The sequence below is a fragment of the Miniopterus natalensis genome, chromosome 6, assembly GCF_054644295.1.
Source record: "Miniopterus natalensis isolate mMinNat1 chromosome 6, mMinNat1.hap1, whole genome shotgun sequence".
NCBI classification, from domain to species: domain Eukaryota; kingdom Metazoa; phylum Chordata; class Mammalia; order Chiroptera; family Miniopteridae; genus Miniopterus; species Miniopterus natalensis.
Window position 1 is genome coordinate 45,685,362 of NC_142086.1, and position 24,051 is coordinate 45,709,412.

Genomic DNA, 24,051 nt, shown 5'->3' on the forward strand with positions numbered 1-24,051 from the left:
TGTCCCTGGCATGTTTTTCTGTTGGAAATTAATTATTTCTACTCTAAATATGCACATGAGATGTTCTGAATCTTCCTGTTGCATACGTACAAGACAGCTTCTCTCCCTTGGTCCCCTAATTCATCTTCATCAACATATAACACATAACAATTTTGTCTGCCTACCTAGGAAACTCCACTGTTATTTTTTTCCAAAGGAAATTCCAAATAAGCAGGCAGTCACTTAACATCTCTGGGTCTCAGCTGCTTCATCTGCATGATTAAGGTGCTCACTCTTAAGAGACCTGTCAGCTCTGGAATTTTGTAATGGCTTTGTATTTCCTCTCCCAATACTTTTCACAAGCTTGGTTGGCCTTACTCTCTGTGGAGCTGGGTCTTCTTGCACCATGCCTAGGGCAGAAGGCTACTCAGAGATGGTGAAGGCAGTGACTTGGCTGATGCCAGTTCCACAAGTTTAAGGTCCATGGATTTCAGTGAAGACCATAGGCGTGTGCTCGAGACCCGCGGTGACCACTTATTCCCCTACTAGCCTGACTCTAGCCTGGGCTCTCCTCCCTGATATCAAGACCAGTCAAAGGGAAAGAGATGTAGATGGTGCCTAGTAGACCTTGGCAGGCCATCTCACCACACCAGGCACATACCTTCTCTAGGTCTCCGCTTCTCTAGGTCTGGCACTCATCACTGAAGTCCCTGACGTCACTTCTCATCCTCTCTGTGATTCCCAGTGAGTGTGACCCTGACGTAGGTGCTGTGCAGAATGGTCAGAAATTAGCTTCTTCCTTCTGGAAGATGTGTGATGGAGAGAGACTGAGAGGAACAGTTAGAAAGAACAGTCACATCCTCCCAATAGCAAAGCCCTTAACAAATGCATAGTGCATAGTAGGAGTACATCTCTTACGTGCCTCATGATTGGGGGTATCTGTGCAATGGTGGGGTTTCATGCCCAGATAGGCCAGGGCTAGGAGGTACAATTGGGAGCTCTCTGAACGACAGAAGGAGAGGCTCTTGACCAACTGGCCTTAGGCTCCATCAGAAGCAGACAGTCTGAGCTCAGATACTATTGCTTCTTAGACAAACACAGGCTAAAAGGCCTATTTTTCAGAAAGCTTGCTGATGAGAGGACTCAATACTAATGACTTCCCCCTTGTCCTCTCACTTCTTAAATTGTATGAGAAAGCAAGACATTGAATGTGCCCATTTATTTCAAGTTTTAGGGCTCTAGCTTACTCAAGGCCCTATAGGATGTTAACTTCTTAACCTCCAGTTTTCCTATTATAATGATCTCTTTGGAGGTCTCTCCACCACCTCACTTCTCTGAACAGGTCAATATATTTATCTTTTGGTTCCCCTCTACAATGTGTCACCTCCCCTGATACTTCTGTATACACTCTGCCTGCTCAGAAAGTGTACCCCTCCCATCTTCCTGGCTGGATTTGTCCTTTTGTTCTAACATCCAAATCATAACTCCTCCTCTTTGAAACCTTGTTGCAGTCCAAGCTTCTTGTGCTCTATCCTCTACTGTCCCCATCTGGGCCTGTGCCCCAATCAGCACTCAGTATTTCACTTGTGTCCTTTCAGGATTAATAGTCACTCACACTGCACGTTCCTGGTCACAGAGCATGTTCACACACAAGGTCTCATTTAACAGCAAAATGTGAAGTGAGCAGGGCAGGGATAATTAAGTCCACTTTATAGGAGGCAGCTGGGGCTCAGGGAGGTCGTTTCCCAAGGCCACTAGCCCATGTACGTCAGAGCGGGGACTTACTCCCAGCTTGTAGCCTTCAGGTCCATGCTTTTCTAAGTACAGCTGGAAGCCTGTGTAATAACAGCAGACTGTAACTTTGGCAGAGCATTATAAAGTGGGTGACTAATCCTGGCAGCCAGGGCCTCATTTTTACAACAATCCTGTGAAGTAAAACTAGGAAGAGGTTTTTATTCTATGTCTTTAATGTGTCTACTCATGCATTGTGTTTAATGTGGCTACTCTTATGCATGTGTGTGTGTGTATTAAAATTACATGTATTAGACTACATATGCGCATGGGATCATTCCATTTTATGCTTTGTAGAGCCCCTTCAACAGCATTTCAGTTGATCCTTTTTGCGATTCTGTCTGAGGAACAGGAGAGCAGCTAGTCTTGGAGCTACTGTGCTGTGAACCCCAAAGAGGATGCATGCACTTTTGGTTCATCTACTAAGCAGACAGGGCCTGGCTCACAGTAGGAGTTTGATAAATATCTGTCCATTGAGTGACTCAACTGATTGACGTCCACCTTGTTCAGAATAGGAAGGCCCCCTGCTCCTCTATCACGTTTATCATGACAAGGCCCCTCCCTTCTCTTCCGCTCTGCCACAGGGACTCGGCTGTGTCCAACAACAAGACCCCCCACAGTAGCTCCATCAGCCACATCGAGTCGGTCCTACAGCAGCTGGACGATGCCCAGGTGCAGATGGAAGAGCTCTTCCACGAGCGGAAGATCAAGCTGGACATCTTCCTGCAGCTGCGCATCTTTGAGCAGTATACCATTGAGGTAGGGATGGCGGGGAGAGTGGTGAGCAGGGGCGGTCATGAGAGTGCCGGGAGGCTGCAGGGTGGCCTGCTGCCTGGCCAAGGGCACTGCCCGGGGTCTGGGAAGGGAGTGTAGCTTAAGGGGATTAGAAGGGATTATGCATCAAGGGTACATTTACAGAAATCAACAAATTCACAATCCACATTATTATATTCTTCTGTCTGTCTCACCTCCACTGCCAAATAGAGTTCCTCAATTTTACTGTGTATCTGGGGATAACCTCGTTGAGAAGGTTTTGGTTGGGTTGCTTTGGACTCTTGGTACTTTGATTCCTGAAAGACCATGGAGTTGGCTGTGTTAGACTTGAGGTAGAGTCCTTGAATTCTTATCATCATGAGTAGGTAGGTGTTAAAATTTGGAGGTCTCCTCAGCGGACATCACAAAGCAGCCAGAAAGCTGGGAGCCATAGGAAGGAAGACCCATGTGTGTCCTCAGTTTGCTTTCTGTTTATTAAGTCAGTCAGTCTGTGCTCAGGCCATTTGGTGGTCATCTCTAGCCTCCTCAGTTCATTCTGAAAGGATCGGGATTGGGTGTTCTGGTATAGTAATGCCCCCTTTGTGATACCTATTAAAACTGTCCCAAATGATATCCTTTTTTTTTTTTTTGCTTTGAAACTGTAACTAAAGCCCAAAAGCCAGGGCAGTAGGGCTTCTGCGGTATGAAGAGTATCAGACACTTAGGTGCTTTGTCCTTTTCAGGGAGGCAAAAGGTTAAATTAAAAACACTGTCTTCTCTTCGCTCCCAGAGAGACCCAGTTCACTGTCCACCCTTTATAAAACTTTGTTTTTCATTTTAACCATCTTCTCCAAGTTGGGCTTCTGGGTGTCTGGAACTGATCTTTCCAATAACTGTGGAAACTTCCTTGGAACTGGTCTGGAAGGAAGATATCTTTTTTTAATGTTGAAAGCTCCAATATCCTAATCCCACACGGAACCAGAAAACTGTCCTGGCAACAGCTGCCCTTTTTTTCAGTCCTGAGACCAAAAATGTTTATGCTTAGAATTGAAACTGTGAAAGACAAGCAGTCCTAAAGCAGTCTTTCCTGTCCCTTCCTCTCCTACGATCTTTCTCTTCTCATAAACATACCTCTACCCCTGCCTCCCCAGACGCCACTGCCATTTCTTGCTTCAAGGTTTCATATTCTAAAGGTTCCTTCTGGACATTTTGTGGGACAAAGGAAAAGAGTTAAGTCTTTAAACCTAGATCTCGTCTATCCTTCCAACTTAGTCCTTAACTTTAGGTCAATTTATTTATTATGCTTTGTATTTTTACAAAGTGTTGATTATTTTGAATTAAGACTCAAAAGAATTTCAGGTGTCAAGCAGTATTAAACATATATTGACACCCTGGCCCGTGTAGCTCAGTTGGTTGAGCATAGTCTTATGTACCAAAAGGTCACTGGTTCGATTCCCAGTCAGGGCACATGCCCGGGATGCAAGCTCAATTCCCAGTAGGGAGCATGCAGGAGGTAGCCGATCAATGTTTCTCACATCAATGTCTCTCTCTCTCTCTCCCTTCCTTTATCTCTACAATCAATAAAAACATTAATTAAAAAAAACACACATATTGAAAGAACAGTTTAAATGCCAGTGAAAATTTAGAGATATTGGCATGCAGCAAGGAGTTAATATAGTGGACTTCATAAAGGCAGGGCTACAGAGGCAATAAAGAAAGAATTAAGGGGTGTGAGTTATTAGTCTTTGGTCATTGGGAGTAAACCTTGCAGAAATAAACGGAGGTTACATTCTATGTCAGTGATGTAGGCCCCAGGCACTCCCACAGTCCTTCCTCAGCTCCGTTTCACCCATAGAGTATGAACACATCCAGGGCAGATCATGTTAGCAGGTGGTTCTTTATTTACTCTCCTCTCATTCTGGGTCCACATCTCAGAATGCTTAAGGGGAAGGAAACAATCTGGGAGTTGGATGTTTACATGTTATTTCATTAGATGGCTGTGGTTTCAAGGTCAGGGTTGCTAGTTTATTTCCGGAATGCATTGGTTTGATTTGCTTGGCCATGGACTGCACCCCTGACATGTGCTGGGGGCATCACAGGAGTGTGTTTGCCTATAGTGATTCTGGGAAAATCCATTTTCACTCCTGAAAAAGAGCCCAAAGTATATGCAAAAAATAGACTTAAAAAAAAAAAAAGCTAGCTGTAACTCAAATGGGTCTTATTTAAATGTTACAATAGGGGAGCTTGATATTTAAATTGTAGATTTGCATTCTTCAGCCTCCATCTGTATAAAAATTCCCCCTCCCACCCCGAATCCTGGACAGCAGCTTGGGCAGCTGATTATGGATGCAGTAGAGAGAGGGTGGGGCCATAGTATGAGGGTCTAAGGAAAACAGTGAGATAAAAGTGGTGATGTGCCCTGCACCCTCTGGGTTAGGCAGTGAAGGGGTCTTGTTCCCCATTTGGGGTGTGGCCCAAACCTTGGGGAAATGCCACATTTCATCTTAGATAAAAATGGAAATTCTGCCAAACTCATGGAAAAGTTCTGCTTCGAGTCAGATTGTAGAAGTTATTTTTCAGGGTGATGAGATTACTTCACATACCAGCTAGTGGTTCACTGTGGGGATGGAGAGCAAACATGTAGAGAAGTTTCAGGATGTGAAGCCAAGGGTAGTTTCTGTAACGAGACGTGTCGGAGCTGACATAAGGCAGGGCAGGGCTGTCACTGCAGGGCCAAACTATGGTTCCCCCCCTAAAGGAGGGAGTCTGATGGACATGCTCCGAATTCCTGGGGATTACCGAAGAAAACCAGAGCAGGCCTGCTCCCTGACTTCTGGAGATCTAAGCATGGTTCCTTAACCATATCACCGATGGGGGAAATGGGCTAATTAATGTAAGAATTAAGGTAACATAGGAATTGCTGCATCAGTGTCTTCCTGCTCAGTAAGAATGGTGTGCATGGCTCCCACAATGTAACCTAGGATGAAGTCATAGGGCACTTCCAGTAAGAGTGAAATTTATCCCAAATGGATTCGGCAAACGTTCAAAACCCGGGACTGCGGCTGCATTCCTGACATACCTTTTTAGATGCCATGGAGACTAGACAAAGTGACCTATAGATGTTCTAAAAAGCCTTTTTCTGTAGGCTCAGCCTCCCTCTATGAGAAACATTGTATATGAAATGATTATGATGAAAGAGACATTTCACCAAATACAAATAATGTTTATTTTGTGATGATTGGCACATGGATAATATTTTCTTGTTTTTGAAACATCCATGCATTTCAAGTTTTCTACAGTTAATCAGAATGATCAGAAAGAAATTTAAAAATATATTTTTAGAAGCAAGAACAGTCCAGTGGTCTCCAAACTCTTTTGATTATGCACTCTCTCAGTAAAATTAATTTTGAACTTGCAACCCTCTATATATGCATTTATATTGGTATATAAATTATGCATGTTTTACCATCACTAATGACTAATAATCTCAAAACTCAGTGTGCCCTTAGGGTGAAATTGCACTTTTTCGTTAGAAGTTGTAGTTCCCTACTTCAAATAATCTTCTGGATCATTTTCAGTTATGTTTTGGGCCTGGTTTCTTGACAGACCTGATTAGATTGTTATTGTTTCTTGACCCCACATTGTTATCAACAAAGAGTTCCAAGTTCTCTTGTGCTTTCATGATTCGTATTATCTGCAAGCTCCCATCTTTGAGGAACCTTATGGAGCCATGTGTCTTTCTGTGAAGGTTAGGTTAGTTAAAACTAGATGATAGATAAATCCATTTAGCTGGACACGCGAAAAGAGCAATAATTTGAAATGTGATTAAAGCAGCTGAACAAATGAGCTACAGCCAGCCCCTCTGCAGTGGGGGCCCCACCATTCCTGAGGAGTCCCCTCCGGCTATACTATCCACCAGGTTGTCAGATGGAGACTCACTCTACTAGAGAAAGTTCAGGGAAATGGCCTATCTTCTTTATTGGTTTGATCTAATATGTATGCATATAATACATATGCACATATATATGCACATTTATAGACAGAGAATTTTTCTCTCTATTATCAATGGATAATCTTGAACACCCCCTGGATGGGCATACCCACGTTGGAGAGTACTGGAAATGACACCAAGAAAGATACTCTACACGAGGGACTTGATGAAAAATGGGTCACGGTTATGATCTTTCTTTTAAATCTCTGGCTTTGTAATTACAATCAAAATTTGCTCAGTGCACCTGAAAATTAATCTGTGCAATTAACCTGAGTAAGGAATAGAATAGCTAACTATAAATCCATGGGATGCGCATTAGGACAAACTGGGGCCAGGCTGAGGCTGGGAAGAAATGGCCTTCAAGAAAGAAAATTCTGCCTAGAGGGGAAGAAACTGATTGTAATTTACTGGTGGTCTCAACTCTTCAGTTGCTTGTATGAAGAGGCCCTTAACATTTTATATTTGAAAGAGGTCACTCAGTCAACCTTTTACCTGATAGAAATTCCACTCAATAAACATTTAGTGGTACCTGCTATGTACCTAAAACTATGTTGGGCATTGAGGATACGGCCCCTCACATTAGGGGGATAGTTGGAGAGAAACACAGGAACAAAACCATCGAACTATGTGATAATTCTGTGAAAAAGAGGGGCTCACGGTTTGATGAGAACACGGAAGCAGGAATGCCCAGCTTTGTCAGGCTGCCCATGGAGGGTTTCCTGATGAGACTTTACCTAGAAAACAGGTTAAACTTGGTGGCCAGGATTTGGCATCCTTGGAAGATGCCACCCAGCCTCTACCAGAATATTTCCAGAGCCCAGAAGCAGGGGGTGGGTAGGAGGGGAGAGACAAGAGGGAGCTCAGGATTTCTTCACCCTCCTATACTTTGGTCCTGGATCTGCTCTCTGGAAAAACAGGACAAATCTGCTCCCTCTTTTATTTGGCAGCCTGAAAACTGTTTGAAAATGGTCATCACAGGCCTCTTCTCCTTTATCTGAAAAATGTTGAGATCATGTAAGTTATTTCTGTAGTCCCCTCCGACTCTAAAAATGTGGTATTTCATCATCAGCCCTTCTCTGTGGCACATATTTCCAATTTATTCACCTCTTTCTGGATGTGACATGGTTTCCAGACACCTGACCCTCCTGGTTACCTGCTGCTGAAGGGACTCTAGTTGATCGTGCCCAGCTTACTAGACACACCTGGATGTGGCATGTTCAGGACCCTGGCACCTCCCAATGCACCCAGGAGACAGTAGCCTTTTCAGTGACGTTACCACCTATCTTGTCTGGGCTTGTGCTCGCCTAAAAGCCCCTGGTTAGTTTTTCAAGGTAATTGATTTGCATATGCTGACTTTCTTATTAACCTAAATGAAAGCTTTTTATATATTTTCCCTCTCAAATTTTACTTTTTTTTGTTGGCCCAGTTCTTCAGCCTATCAAAATAAATTTAATTTATTATTGCTATAACATTGTGGCCATTTGAAATATTGACCAGGTCAGGCAGGGCTTCACTGTTCTAGCTCCACTGACGAATAGCCATCGACTGTGGACCATAGAAGGGCCATTTCATAACCTTTTCTTCTATAGATACAGTGTGAAAATCAGCAAAGCCTTGCTGTTCTCCGTGTTTGTAATATACCTCAACTCCACCACGTAGTAACTGTATCAAGAAAGCAAATGAGGTCTGTTTGAGATCAGTCTTTGTGGATTCCTCCTAGGGATCACTGTAGCATTTTATAAATATGCCCCAGATCCTTTGAGACGGAAATGCAGAATAAATACAATAAAGTACACCATAGTCTGCACAAAATATTTATTTGATAGTCTCTTCTAGACTGTTATCAAATTGATTTTTGAAGATCATTGGGAGTTTTCCCCTTCCATCTTTTTTTTTTTTTTTTTTTTAAGGATTCTTCACACAGCATTATTAATTCTGGCAAGTCACATGTTTTTAGTAAATTATTAAAGATTCCTGATGAAACTTTCATATTACTCTGTAATGGGGTGGGTCTGGGGCTGTAGACCTGAAGTCAGGTTATGTTATCAAGTTCAAAGCTGTGTGCTTCTGGTTTCTGGTAGGGATGCAGGGGATTCAGCAGAAGGTCTTGGATGTGAGCTCCGGTACTAGGTATTTAGCTTGAGGGGAAAAGAAGAATCTGACACTGAAGCATTGATAAGCACTAGAATGAGTGAACAATGAACAGCAGATGTTGTAGGAGCTCTTCCACAAAGGGAGAGCTTTGGAAAACAGAATAGATTCCCACAGGTCCCAAACTGATTAAGAAGCAATGATAAGGACAGAAGAACCACTCAGGATCACTCACGATTGTACTAGAGATCTCAGTTTTAATCATGATGATAATGAAGAAAAGAACATGAAATTGGTCATAAAATGTATTCAGTTATCCAGATTATCCCATTGGAATAGAAATTAGGTAGCTGAACATTGAAACTCATCAATTACAGCATGTTGCAATATGTTCTTACATTATGTTGCCAAAAATGAAAAACAACTCAGTGTATTTCTTTCCTGCCAAGTCCTTTTGCTTTTCCAAAAAATTCTTGTTATATTCCCAAAGGTCTTTATATAGCTGCATAAAGAAATATTTTAACTCTTAAGACAGTTTATATATATTCCTAAAATGGGGAAATGTTATAATCTACCTTTCAAATAATCTGCAATAGAATTCACTAATTTCATCATTTTGTACATTGATTAACAGCAAAGAACTTTACATTATATTCTTAGACAAGAAGAATAAATGATCATGGGAATTCAGCTTATTTTAGTTTCACAGTGGTAACCTGTATCGGTATACAAACCCATTACAGATAAAATAGCTCTTCCAATGTAACGGGCCTGTCTCTCTCACTGCAGTATGCCTTTCCACCATCCACCACTTCTAGGTCAGTAGAGAATATTTAGCTTTCACTTTTCTCATCCTAGTAAAAATAATGACATCATAAAACAGAAATATGCTCATTTTGCAATTGATAGTCCATGTATTTCAGAGCAGTCTCACCACAATGAAATCGGACCCTTCCTCCCACCCTTAGTTGGAATGCGATTGGACCTTAATGTATGTAACATATGTGATAGATATACACATATATTACACATATATAAACACACATAGACACACACATACCGTGTGCTGAGACGCAATGGCACAGTTATCAGGTATGTAGTATTTTGAGTCAGACTGCTTGGGCTTGAAACTTGTTTCACCAACTTTATTAATTGTGTGACCTTAGGCAAGTTTCCTCATCTCGATTTCCTCATCTGAGAAATGGGGATGAGAATAATAATTCCTGGTCCGTAGGGTTATTAAGGATTTAATGAGTTAGCATGTGGAATATTTTTAGCAAAGCTCCTGGCACTTAATAAACACTTAATACATTGTAATTGGCATGCTATTATTATTCACAATATATTTTCATATATAAATTTGCTTTCATATTTTAAGCAGTTAAGTATCCCATCTTATTTTCCCCCATTGTTTCTCTCTGAATTTGTTACAGGGTCAGATTAGGCAATCCCTGAGTTCATGCAGCTGCTGTGAGAAGCAAAGGCTCTGCTCCTGCCCTACAGAGGGCAGGTTACACTTCTCTCTGCTGAAGCTCCCATCCTGCCGTTCACACCCTAATATCATATTGCAGATGTGTCTCCTGCTCATGACAGAGGGTCCTAGGGGATCAGAAATTTCTGGATAGGTTAACATTACCTCTATACTTAGTAATTTGGCAGAGTCAGCTTAAAAACAAAACAAAAACATTAGCAAACTCTTAAACAAAAATATCCTATTGGGGGAAGTCTATGTGTTTTCTTACAAGGATAAATTAAATTATTCTTGGCATTTAGATATGGTCACAAGCACACAATTAATTTATTGATCTAGTCAAAGGACAAATAATTAACTTAAAAGGTTCATGTGAAGTAGAGAATGGAGTTATCCTGGAGGTTATTTTGAAAAAGAAAACAGGGAAAGGTTACATGGGCACTTCTTTGAAGCAAGATTAATAAAAAGAAAGCTACCCCCAGAATCAATTATTGGGCCAGCTTTACTGACATAACACCATGGTCAAGAGCACTGGACTTTGTAGCTGGATGCTCAGCTCTGTGACCATGGGGAAAACAAACTGACTTCTCTGGGCCTCAATTTCCCGCCAGAGTTGCTATGAGGATTAAAAGAAGTTTAGTCAACTGCTCAACACACTGTCTACTCCATAATAAACGCACAAGGTAAAATATCTTCTTTAATCCTGATCATTATCTTTATCATGACCACCGGCATCTAAAAATGAGCTGAAGAAAAGGACAACACAGTGAGGTTTCCACCTGTGCAGGTGATAACAAAGAGCTGAGTTGATGGGAATTGACAACAGGAAGTGGGGAGACAAGGGGCAGGTGAGTTTTGATTCAGGCAGATACAGAATAAAACGTTTGGACCGGAGAAGCTAACGTGTTCTCTACATATAAATACTGGGAAAGACCCAAAAATGGGAGAAACAATGGAGAGGGCTTCCTGAGACCAGAGCCCAAGGCAGCTGCTAAGCCAAGTCCCTAGGGTCAGTTTTTGGCCGCAGAATGCTGGATTCAGTGAGTCTCATTTGGCAGGAAAGCCTTGGGCTTCGTTTTGATGTGAGCCTTCCCATTTCCCACTGCCTCTTACCCTTTATAGATTTCTGTTTAGCTCCTTCTCTGATTTCCCTTATGGCCGTGGCTCTAGAGTAGACAGTTGTTAGAATAGAAACGTTGCCAATGTACCTCTCAGAGAGGTCATTGTACCGTCACACTCCGATTAATTCAGGAGAGCATGGGAGATGGAGGCCACTGGAGCCAAGAGTGAGTGGGCCAGGAGCTGAGGTGGAGTTAATTGAATGGAAGGAGAAAGCAAAATAGGTTGATTAAAAGCTGAATTCCCTGTGGGCACCTTGTGTTCTTTCATTTATTTGGTTCAGGCCCTAGTTTCTGCCCTGAACAGATTCTTCCAGGTCTCTTTTCCAAATGGAGTTAAATCACCGAATTTATTCCCAGTGCAAGTTTTTCTTTCCAGTCTTGTTTCTGTATTGGCAAACTAGCCCCTGCCCCATGTTATGAGATAAGCCAGGGATAAACCTCTGGCCTGGGGATCTTTTCATGCCAGAAAGTTTACTTCGAAAGTGGTGAGAACTTGAATAGACTGGAAGGAGGTGCAGGGGTGTTTCAAGGCTACTGGACCAGGGAGGGAGACTGGAGAGGGCAGAGCTAACTCTCAGGGTCAGTGAGGAAAGCAGCTGTCTGGTTCATGTAACAAGTGCATGAGATGAGGCTGGAGAGCTAGGTTTGTCCATTAGCAGTAGGTAAACTTCAGGTTTGAAACAAAGTTTTTCTTTAAAAAAAATAATGAGCACGTATTGAACGCCCGCCTTGTACCCCAGAAAGAAGGTAGAGAGGAGGAACCCAATAAAAGAACATTCCTTGAGCAAATAGAAGAGAGAATAATTTAAATTCCAGCAAGCATTAGAAATACACAAGTCAATCAGAAAAAAATACGTAAGTCAGACCATTACAAGGCTCTAGGCATCAGTGCGTGGCAGAATGGAAAGAGTCAGCCACAGAGTAAATGGCATTTAAATACAAGAAGGGCAGCTTAAGAGCCAGGCATTCTGCTGAGTAGCTCCTTGAAATTCACATTCTTCAGGCTTCGTAACAAATTTGGGCCCTATACTTGATGGTGTTGTGTGGTGAGGGTGGAGGAAGGTAGGGAAGCGGAGAAGCAAGGATACAGAAACACTGGATACAGAATCCTGGACACATTTCACATTTGGTTTGTATTTAGACTCTCAAGACGCCAGACCCCTGAGCCTCTGTCCCAGCTTGAGCACCTCACCTGTGCTCGGCTACTTGCCCCAGGACCTCAACATGTCCCACTCACAGACCCCTGGCCTTGGGGCCCCTCGGGGATTTCCTGCAGTAAAGAGACCCTGTACAGACTCAGTTTTATGGAAACAAAACAAAAACCAAAATTGAAAGGAAGGCAGGCTGTTCCTTTCATGCTTGTTGTCTTAGTTTTATTCTAATTTCTCTTAGTTTGCAGGCAAGGAAAGGGAGTAAAAATTTTGTTTGGGCTTTTTTTCAATATATTATCTGATAGACCGCTTGTATCCAGCACATATTAAGAACTCTGATAAATCTCTAATCAAAAGGTAATTATCCTAGTTTTTGAAAAATGGGCAAAAGAGTGTAAAAAACACTTTTTAAAAGTAGACACAAATGCGCAGTAGCATATGAAAAGGGGCTCGCCATCATTAGTCATCCTAAAACCACGAGATATCACTTCACGCCGCTAGGATGACTGCATTTAAATAGACTCATAATACCGAGTGATGGTGAGGATGCAGAGCAGCTGGAGCTTCCATGCATGCCTAAGGGGAATGGAAGGTTGCTCCTGGGAATGTTCAGCACACACTGCCCTATGACCCTACAGCTGCACTCCTAGGAAACTCTCAAGAGAAGTGAAAATCTGTGTCCACAGAGGAACTTGGGTAGGAACTTTCACGTCAGCCTGATTCATAACAGCCAAACACTGGAAACAACCCCCAAATCCATCAGCCAGAGAATTGATAAACAAACTGTGGCACATCTATACAATGGACAGCAGTAGAGAGGAATGAACTACCGATCCACACAGCATAGATGACCATTAAATGCACCGTGTGGAACACAGAAAGCCAGGAATAAAAGAATCCATACTGTGATCTCGTTTGAAATCCAAGAATAGGCTTAACTACATCTGTGATGATAGAAATCAGAAAATGGCACCTGAGTGGGGGAGGGTGGGGGCAGGAACTGACTGGAAGAGGGTAAAAGTGGACTCCCTAGGTGATGGAAAGGTTCATATTTTGTTTTTGGTGATGGCTACATGGGTGCATAAAATTTTCCAAGCTCATAGAACTAATGCTTAAATTACACGGTGGGGCAAAAGTAGATTTACAGTTGTGAGTATACAAAACAGAGTTTATTAGTATTAGTATGTATTAATTACTGTATTATTTTCCATACAAACAACTGTAAACCTATTTTTGCCCTACCCTGTATGTGTATTTTATTGTATATAAGTTATACTTGAATTTTTTTAAATACAAGAAGGAAAACATTTATATGCCTACTTAGTCTATGTAGGCCTATTCATTCTATAAATTATTTCATCAATTATAAGTCATTTATCTCTCTTCTCAGTTTAACTCCTTTCTCTAGTTAGAGATTAAGTATTTTTCAAAGATGAATACAACAAAAATCTGTTTTGCCTGGCAACCTGATCCCCAAGGCCTCCCCACAATAAGTACATACTAGGCTTTCCTGCTAAGCCCAGTGGATCCCTCAGTGAACCTGAAAAGATGTGGGGGCTTGAGGTGGGAGCCAGGACAGTGAAGGTGGTATTTTTACAGTTCCCCCACCTCTGCATCAGGGACAGCAGTAACTTTCAATGAAGAAAGTTCTTACTGTTAGACAAAAAATTGAATCCTGTATCCCAGAGAGCAGTCCCTCCGTCCTCACTGCTTGCCTTTCCCCTCCCAGCCTGTGTGGCCCCAGCACACGAGAGAAGAGTGCCACCTGCCTCCAGCTGGGCTTCTCTTTCCCTTTGTCCCCAATGTCCCTGGAGCAGCAGCTCTTGGTGACTGGGAGGCTATGCCACATGTAAATCACTGGCTCTGGGATTTGTGCTCAGGCTGCCTGGGCCAGATTGTGGCTATTCTACCTGGGATGAGGCTTTCATTTTCTCTCCTGTGAAAAGGGGGTGACGTCCCTGTGCCATTGCCCTCACAGGGCTGCTGTGGGGGTAGCAAGAGATCACAGACCTGAAAACCACGTTAGAAAAGTTTTTATCTGATTTATATATCAGGTGAAATTATTACCCAGCTCAGAACTTCTGAGCTCCTATTCTGGGATTAATTGCAGCATTTGTAAAGCATAGGATTCAGACTCTCTGCAGTCACATATTTGAGAGTAGATGAGGGGAAGGCACATGAGCAGAGGTATAAAGCAATAATGAATTAGCAAATTCATATTAAGACAAGGTTTCCATTCATTGTCTTTATTAGAATCATTAATACCTTTCAGTGGAGTATAATCTGCTTGGGTTTCTATAGATATACCACACATTTGCCCCTTGTAGTCACCATCTCCAGGTATCAGCCTTTGTAATCGAGGGAGAGAACCTGCACAGTAGAACATGGAACCAAATCGAGACCCCAGCTGTGATGTACACCAGCTCTCACTGATTGTGTGACCTCAGGCCATTGACCAGTCTTCTCCAGCCCTCAGTCTCTGTTTCTTGAAAGGAGTTAACTCAATCCTTAAGTTCTGAGGACCTCTCCAGTGATAAGATTTTTAAGAGTAGCAGGGTGGTAGCAGGAGCAGTCAGTAGAAGACCTGAGCTATGGCGTCCGGTCTGCCCCTTGCGAGCAGGGTGAAGTCCAGGCACAGCATTCCATCCATCTGAGTGACAGCAGCTTCCTCTTCTGCAAGTTGGACCTGAGGGTCCCCACCCTGCCTGCCTCTCCAGGGCATTGTGGTTGAACGAGATGGAGTACTAAAAACTTTATAAACCATATTTCATCATTACTGTTGCTATAGACATTGCAACACATGCAAAACACTTTCAAAAGCATGCATAGGTGAGTATGCGGCAATGTTGCTTAAATGTAGCCTGAGTCAAGGAGATGCAAAGCGGAGACTGATCTGAGAGTCAGGTTAGTTAATAAGGCTTGGGATCCATGAGCTTAGCAGTCTCTCATGGGCCAGCGAGCCTGGACTGATGGTGGTTCCCTCACAGGTGACAGCAGAGCTAGACGCCTGGAACGAGGACTTGCTCCGGCAGATGAACGACTTCAACACGGAAGATCTGACACTGGCTGAGCAGCGGCTGCAGCGCCACACAGAACGGAAGCTAGCCATGAATAACATGACCTTCGAGGTCATCCAGCAGGGCCAGGATCTGCACCAGTACATCATGGAGGTCCAGGCCTCAGGTAGGCAGCCTGTCCTGTCCTCCTACTCCTGGTGGGGAGGTGATGAAAGCCAAGAGCACCAGCTGACTCCAACGAGCACTTCCACTCTGTTCATTCATTTTATTTCTACAGGTACAAAGAATCAGGTTTTCCCCCCCATTTTAAAGAAAAAGAAACTGAAGCATGAGAGCTGAAATAACTTGTGTGAGGCTGCAGTTAGGCTGTGGTAAAGGGTCTCCCGCTGCTGTGGAGAGAATGGAGAAAAAACATGGTGGAAATTAGCACAGATTCCAAAAAAATGATGGCCTGGAAAAAAAACCAGGTGGGCTCCAAAAGCAGTCAGCCGTCCACGTGAATGGTATTCAAATGTTAGACATCTGCTATTCCACCCCGCCCACCCCTCCCATACACACTTTCCTGCCCAGTCCTCCATCCGCAGGGCTGGTTCCTTATCTCCAGTTCATGCCTCTCAGAGTTCTGTTTTTTATCACTGGTCTGTGCATGAGCCCAAGAAGTGCTGGTAAAAATTTATGGCAAGGTCATATAATTTTATAACTTCTCAAAAAAAACATGGTCAAGTTACCCAGATTTGACTTCTTTTTCTGCTCAGGATTTATTCACTATTTATCCTACAAATGATTGGGACCTTGCTATTATTCCCCCAAACTGGCCTTTGTTGTTAGAACCTTTGTTGTTGCTAGCCATCACAGTCCCTAGCCCAACTAGCCCAGAAAAAAGATACCACTCATGTGAGCACATGCCATTGGAGTGCTAGAACCCAGGCCTGTGCACCCAGACCCACCTTTGCCCTCCTCTCCCTCAACCCCCTCACCCTGTTGGCTCAGGTTCCTCACCCTCCAGGAGGAGGCAGACACAGTCTCAGACCATTGATTCTTATTTAAAGCTCTGTTGGTCCATGTCTGTTGATCATGAAGGATATTTACAATCATGAGATTGTTAGGTGGACCTTAGCGATCAAACTTAACTGTAAGGTACTATGTTTCTTTTAATGACTTGAAAGAGTATATACCAGCATTCAAAGGAACTTCGCTTCTAACCAGAGTAAATTCTATTCACTTTGGTCAGCATAATCTTTCCTTGAATTTTCATTTGTGTTATGAACAGGGCTGTTTACGGGTGTGCAGACTATGCTCCATACAGCCCCAGAAAGAGCCATTCACATTGTAGTCTAAAGTTTAAGGGCCCGTCCCTAGAACCTATCACATCAGAACCTCTGGGGGTCGGACCCAACAATCTGTGTTTCAAAGCCCTCCAGATAATTCTGATGTACCACTGCTGGTCCAGGGCCTTGCTGCTCAAAGTGTTGGGCCCTGGACCAGCACCATCGGCATCTTTGAGAGCTAATTAGAAATGCAGAATTCCAGGCCTTATCCCAGACTTAGGAATCTGAATCTGCGTGTTAACAAAATCTCCAGGTAAGTCATGTGCACATTGAAGTTTGTGAAGCAGAGTTCTAGGCCATGGCCTGTACCTTTTCAAGGCCTTGTTAGCAATGAAGGAAACTGTGATCCTTTCTCTGTGATTGAGAACTCTCTCTAGACTCAGGGTTTCACCCTATGGCTTGACCTCATGATGCTCACAATAGCCAGCTATCCACCTAAGGCCAGGAAACATGAGAGAATGCAGACACAGTACCTAAGAGAGAGGCTGGGCAGAGAAGCCTTACAGGGATGTTCACCCTTCATCCCTCAGTATTGATGAATCTGGCAGAAGGAGAGCTTGTCTGCCTGCAAACCATGACACTTAGGACCAGGGTTCTGGCATGCTTGGGGGAAGCCCCCCTCCATTCCAGGAGCCAGGTATCCATGGTAACAGGAAGACTGCTGGGAGCTGGCAGTCCCTGAAGACTGCTTAAGACTGGGCGTAGTTGTACTTGGCAGCCACCTTAACCATGAGGGCTGAGTGGGTGAAACGCCACAGGCAGATGGGCTGCCCACCCCCACATCATCCTGTTCTAGAAGTGAGCTTTGTCAAAAGAGGCTGCATTGGCCTCTTCAGCCCCCTCTGCTGGGACTGGCTGTTCCCTTGCTCCTACCGCATCTCGCTGCTCAGTCTGGCACAGCCCAGGAGGCTTCACAGGGAATGAGTCCAGGGATTTCAGGAACACTCCCTCTGCTGCTGAATGCCTGGTCCTGCAGAGGAGGCATCTATCAGCACCTCTGGCCTTGAGGAGGGGAGGGCAGAGTCATGTCAGAACCGGAAGGTGGGGGTGGAGGTGGGGGTGGGCCCAGCTGGAACTTGTACCCTGGTGGCCAAAGAATTCAGGACTTTAGAGACACAGGACTTAGGCAATAAATGGCTTGGGCATTTATGATATGTACATCTAACGAAGTATATTTGAACTAAAGGTAAAATAAACTATTGTGTTAGAAAAAGACAACAAGCAGAATTAAGAATTTGGTTGGCATTTTGCTCTTCGTGCTAAATTAAGGGCTTATATTTTGATTTTGTAGGAGCAAATGGAAGTAGAGAATTTCTATACACTTCACTGCAGGTGTGAAGTTTGTAACATCGAGCCAGGTTCCACTAAACCCCTCTGGGTGCCAACAACTCTAACCAAAGCAAACGCCTTTGCTTAATCAGCGTCAGCCTTAGGAATAAAGGGCGGAACGGGAGCAGTTTCTTCACTTGCTCATTGTGCTCTCCCCACAGTAGCTGTATCTGCTTGAGCCTCAAGTTGGGGGGTGCTCGCTGGTAAGAGTCAAGTTGGAGAAAACATGCTGACTGAATTCAAGGGCCAGTTCCTTCATCAAAAGTTAAAAGTGCCTTTTCTTCCTCTTTAGACCTTGCTCTCTTCTTCAGCCTAGTATGGCCAGTGGACCTCGATTCCTAACATCCCTTCAGTTCTTACTTTCCATGATTCAGCCCCACCACTTCCATTGGTTATGCTTCAGGTCTTCTCTCCAATGTAATCTGACCATGAGACTGTTGTACTTGACCTTAGGAATCAGACAGGAGCCATACATCCTATGGATATGTTGCTTTGGTGGCTTAATCAAAGCTTCAAATTCTCTCTTTATGCAAGGTTTCAAAGTGAAAAAAATCTTTCAAATTTGTGGCAGTAAAGCTTAAAATATACTATGCCCGGGAAGATTCTGGCCACAGTATTTGAAAATAAGTTCTAAAATACATTAAGTTTTGGGGGATCACTCTTATCCTTGAGCATAGAGGTTAAGAGTGCATCAAGGAGAGAAGACGGTATGGCTTGGCCTGTGGTCCCACCCCCCCCTTATTCCCTGAGTGACCCTGAGCATGTGACTCACTCTCTAAGCCTCTCCTGCCTCTGGAAAATGGTGATCATGAGAATATCAACCAAAGAGAGTCATTGTGAGGGTGCAGTGGGGTGATACCCAAGCTTGGTAAGGGTTCACTAGAGCCCAATGATGATCATACGTTACACTAGTGTTCTAGCACACAGTGCATTTGGTTGGGGTTATCTGTGTTCCTGTAGCTTCTGCAGCAACATGAGGGCAGGACTCTGTCTGCCTTCTCTGTGCTTTCCCATCATCTAGCAGAGGGGTCATGTCTTGCACATAGCAAGTTCTCAGTAATAATATTTGCTGAATCATCAAGATTGAACATCAGTGTGGGTGAGACAGATGAAGGCAAAAATAATGGGCCATGCATACTTTTACTTAGGTTATAATAGGAAGGAAAGACCTGTGTTTTTCCAAAATGGAAGCTACTCTGGGGTTGATGAGAATGTGAATCTGGCAGGGGCTGAGAGGAGGGCAGAGGAGAACCTGGTGTAAAACAAGGGTTTTCAGTTCCTGGCTGCATATTTAGAATCACATGGGGAAGTTCTTTAAAATACCAAGGTCTGAGCCCCACCTCTCAGGGATTTTTACTTTAATTAGTCTGGAATGGGTCCAGATTTTTTAAAACTTCCCAGGTGGTTTCAATGTAGAGCCAAGGTTGAGAATACTGATCTAAAAACCTGATTAAAGGACTTTGTAATTTCTGAACTGGGTGTTATACTGAGTGGGAAGGGGAGGGGAAAGAGAAAAGATGTTCTCTATCTGAGGCAGATACCTATTTGAAGAACAGAGTCAAGCCCGGCTGGGCATGGCTCAGCGGTTGAGCGTTGACCTAGGACCCAGGCAATTGGGGTTCGATTCCTGGTCAGGGCACATGCCCAGGTTGAGGGCTAGGCAGCCGATCAATGACTCTCTCATCATTGATGTTTCTCTCTCTCTCTCTCCTCCTCTCCTTTCCTCTCTCTGAAATCGATAAAGATATATTTAAAAAAAAAAAAAAAAAGAACAGAGTCAAAAAACACATTACAGGTATGGGCAGGAACCCCCAACTCTTACCTTAGACTATAGCCACCTCTCCTTGAGGAAATTAAAGTGGTTCCCCTGACCTGGCAGCCAAGGAAAGCAAAGTGAGAAGTTTATTATAAGCTGTGGCCTTGAGTCCCAAATAAACACAATGCCAGACATTCTAGTAACAGTGTAGCAGAAGGAATATCTCTGTCCCTGGATTGTTGGCCACTGTACCATCTAATCCAGTGGTTCCCAATCTTGTTTGCATGTTGGACTCACCCTGGGAGCTTTAAGACTTAACTAATGTGTGGAACCCACCCCCAGAGACTCTGGTGTTCTTGGTCTGGGGTGTGGCCAGAACATGGTGACTTTTTAAAGTTCTCCAGATGAATCTAAATGAGCCAAGGTTGAGAGCACTGGTCTAATAGCACCCAAACCACCATAGTTTCTAATGATATACATTGAGCAAGTACATAAACACCAATGGTAGGATTTTATACGTCATTCAACAGTCCCATCAGTAATCAATAGTGAATATGTTATCATTTCCCCAAGGGAAAGGAAAAAGTGGGAAAATTGATATATTTTTTAGCCTACTAAACATCAGGCACTGTATATACTTTATCTCTGAGTCCTCATGACACCCCCAGAATACAGAGCCCAGAGACTCACTGTTAATAGGTTGCAGACCATGGATTCAAAGTTACATGTGTCCTTCCCCAAAGCTCTCAAGTACTTTCCACCACAGTACATGACCTGAGCTCCTCCCAAAAGAGGCCCATGTGTTCGTTGAACAGGTATTTTTGGGTGTTAGGAGTCAAGCACTGGCTTGGTCCCAAAGATGAAGAGAGGCATCAGACAGACATGGATCTAGTATCAGAGAGCCAGCATTTCTGCGAGAACCTGGACAAGTTAATAAGAAACCAACCTCAGTGGAAGTGTTCTCATGGAGGGATGGGTACAGGGCATTGTGGGAGCACGTCAGAAACTTCAAAACAACATTCTGTAAGGAGACTGACAAACTATTTTATTACAAATATATTTCATGATGCAAAGAACAGACATTCTTGTTGCGTTTCTGAGAGACCCTGAGGATGCTAGTGAGATTGAGAGAAGTAATGTCAACACAAGAAAACTATTTGCCATTGATGGATGGATATGTACCAATTGATGGGTTTTAAGTGGGACCCATGTCAATGTGTTGGGGGCAGTGGAAGAGAGGGGTGAGTTTCTATTCTAGGTGCAGCTGGAGTAGTCTTCCCGTTTTCCCATCCTCCATCCACAACATGATGTGTTGAGAAGTGCAGAGGTGTTGTAGGCATCGTCTTCACCCATTATAGTTCCTGTGTTCATCTCTCATAAAACAATCTCAAGTGAGGTAGATAAAAATAAAGGGCAGGCTGCAGGCCTCTTCCAGATGATGTCCTAAGCAGGTGGATGGCCCCTTTGATGTGTTCCTGGGCTTAGAGGTCTATTTACATGTAGTGCAGGAGGGGTGAGCCATGAGCTTCCCATAGGAAGGCACTTTACCCAACCCAGCATACTAAACACCAGAGTTGGATGCAGAATAAAAACAAGCTGGAAAAAACCCACATGGTAGGTGGAAGCAGGGAAGAGCATCTACTTCTGCAGATGGATTTTAATTAGGTTTTCAGAAAGTAAACATGGGGTCAAAGGTCATCCCACTTTGCTGAGCACTATAGACATAGAAATTTTATATTTCTTCTTATTTTTTATTTCAGTCAAGGAGATACTGTACCTTATCCTCTCAGTAGTTGAAAATAGTAAGTGGAGGGAGTTGACTGCCAAAAGGACAAGCCGTTCTTCTCACTGTCTCCTGCATATATTTCAGGAGCTAGGACTGGGAATTATGAAACTGACAGAAAAAGTAAACATGAAAAGATACTGAAATTATTACCATGTAACACCAGACATTTCTTTCCCACTCTCCCATATTGTCATTACATAAAACACTATTTTTGCCAGTATAGAAATGAATTTCCTGTAGTGTGTAGACAAGCCCTATGCTCCTCCGCCGACTGTATTCTGCAGGTGTATTGGTGGTGGCAGTGATGAACGTCGGATGATGTGAGTCAGAGCAATGGGGAAGTCTCCCAAAGGGGATTTCTTTTCCAGGTGGTCATACATTGAGGTTGGTGGACTCCCCATCTGACCAGCTAATAAGAGTGTACCTTGGGCAGAAGTTCCTGAGACGGTCTTTTTGGCTTTGTTTTGTATTTCCCAATATGATCCAGAGGCTGGCTTGTGAATATTCTGGGTGTTGGTAAATCCCCCTCAGCCTGGTGCTGTCTTATCTGTGGATGGATTCCAGAAAAACCACCTCTCTCTAACTCCAGTTGATAATACGGAGCTGATCATCTGTTGAAGTTAGTCCCAGGCAAAGGCTCAGTTAATCCAAAAGAGATGGCACGTTGGAGCATCCCAAACAAAACTGGTTATGGCAGTCTGTCTGTCCAGTTTCACAGAAGGATATGTAGAGCTTGGTAGGGTACTGATAACGACTGTTTCTAAACTCCAGCTTTCATATGCATATTGAATGAAATGCAGTCTTTACAGTACTACCTGGTTTTTAATTTTGCTTATTTTTTTAAATCAGGAATTGAGTTAATCTGTGAAAAAGACATTGATCTGGCAGCCCAGGTGCAAGAGCTACTGGAGTTTCTCCATGAGAAGCAGCATGAACTGGAGCTCAATGCGGAGCAGACTCATAAGCGGCTTGAGCAGTGCCTCCAACTGCGGCACCTCCAGGCCGAGGTCAAACAGGTGAGCCTGGCTCTTCCACCTTCAACCCGGGCTTCCCACCTAGGCTGGGCCTGCTCCTGGTATGGGGTAAGGCGTACAGATCCATGGGTACAACCAGACCTTAGAAAATAGATAAGTTAAGAAATGGTTGTATTAGTTTCTGAAAGCTAGGCTGCCATCTGTTGGATCTAACAAGCAGGTCTAGTGCTACAACGGCCCAAACAAGAAATGCATAATTTCTGTTTCATAACAGTCTAAGGAGAGCATTCCCAAGTTGTCCTCAGTCACTGAAGGCTTTTCTCTCCCTTTCCATCCCCAATCCTGGCTTATAGTTCGTGGGAAATACAAATCCTTTATCAATAAACATATGGAGCCTTTAGAGCTAGGTTGATTAATTTGAGGCACCTGCGTGCCTGGTACAGTACCTGACACATAGCTGATAGTCACTACATGGTAGCAGTAGCCAACATTCTTTCCAGTGTGTGTGGTTCTGATAAAATTTTCTTACCACATTAAAGTCAATTTTAAAAAGGCAAAACAGTTCTTATCTATCTGAGATATTACACTAGCCATTTTTCTAAGGAAATACCCAGGTCTCTAGGAATCTCTAGGGACACACAATGACCAGTGGCACATTTAAAAAATACTACATATTTTTTTCGCATGTACACTGACTGCCAGAGCATTTAGATTTAAATCTATTACTTTACCCCAAGGAGCAAAAACGTATTTGATTTAATTATTGCTTGGTGTCTTATAGTCAGGATAATCCTTGCTAATGCCTACATCTTAGTTATTACATTGTTATTTATTATAATGGGCAAAAATATCTTCTCTGCTTCCCTTCTCTTCCAATCAGCGCTCAGCTAGAGCCCAAACACTCCGTGTTGAAGACTCATCACTGAGCCCCAGGAGAGACCAGATCACAGTGCCGCCATCCAAGTCATTTTCCATTTTGTTGCACTGGGTTCAAGTCTGGATCTCTGGAGAAAAATATTCATGCAGACATGGTGGGAATCCTGGCAGTCCCAGAGCAGTGAGGAAGATACAAATCTGAAACTCTTGGCAGTGATGATAGTACTTTCTCTTTATCTGAGCAGTATTTTCTCATTTGTGATCTCATTTTAAGAGAATGAGCCATGGGGAAAAGTGGTGTATGTTTACCTTACAAATGAGGAAACTGAGGCACCATAGGATTAGTGCTCCCAGGGCCTCTTGACTAACTCAAGCTGAAACCTGAGCCCAGGCCTACTAAATCCAAGGTCCTACCAGTCTGCCTCTGCAAGGCCCCCTTCCCGCCCTGGGGTTTCAGGAGAGAGGGAAAGACGCCCTCCAGCAGAATGCAGTCTGGGATTTTCTTGGCCTCGGCAGCATTACATCCAGATAGACAGGTAGGCATGGTTTACACCTGGCAGTGAGGGTGGCACCTGCCCGATCAGTCCTCGGACTCCAGCAGGTCATGGGAGTCCTCCTCCACTCTGTATGCTCAGTT

General features: G+C 43.5%; 1 protein-coding gene across 6 annotated transcripts in view; it reads left to right on the forward strand.

Annotated features, from left to right (window-relative positions):
• The window catches only part of KALRN (kalirin RhoGEF kinase), a 573,972-nt gene that overhangs the window by 322,775 nt on the left and 227,146 nt on the right, over positions 1-24,051 (forward strand). For all 6 annotated transcript variants that reach the window (XM_087818187.1, XM_087818188.1, XM_087818189.1 and 3 more), the window contains exons 13-15: positions 2,355-2,529; positions 15,336-15,531; positions 22,414-22,580. In XM_087818187.1, coding sequence (XP_087674313.1) covers positions 2,355-2,529; positions 15,336-15,531; positions 22,414-22,580 — 538 coding nt within the window. The remainder of the gene's footprint in view (positions 1-2,354; positions 2,530-15,335; positions 15,532-22,413; positions 22,581-24,051) is intronic.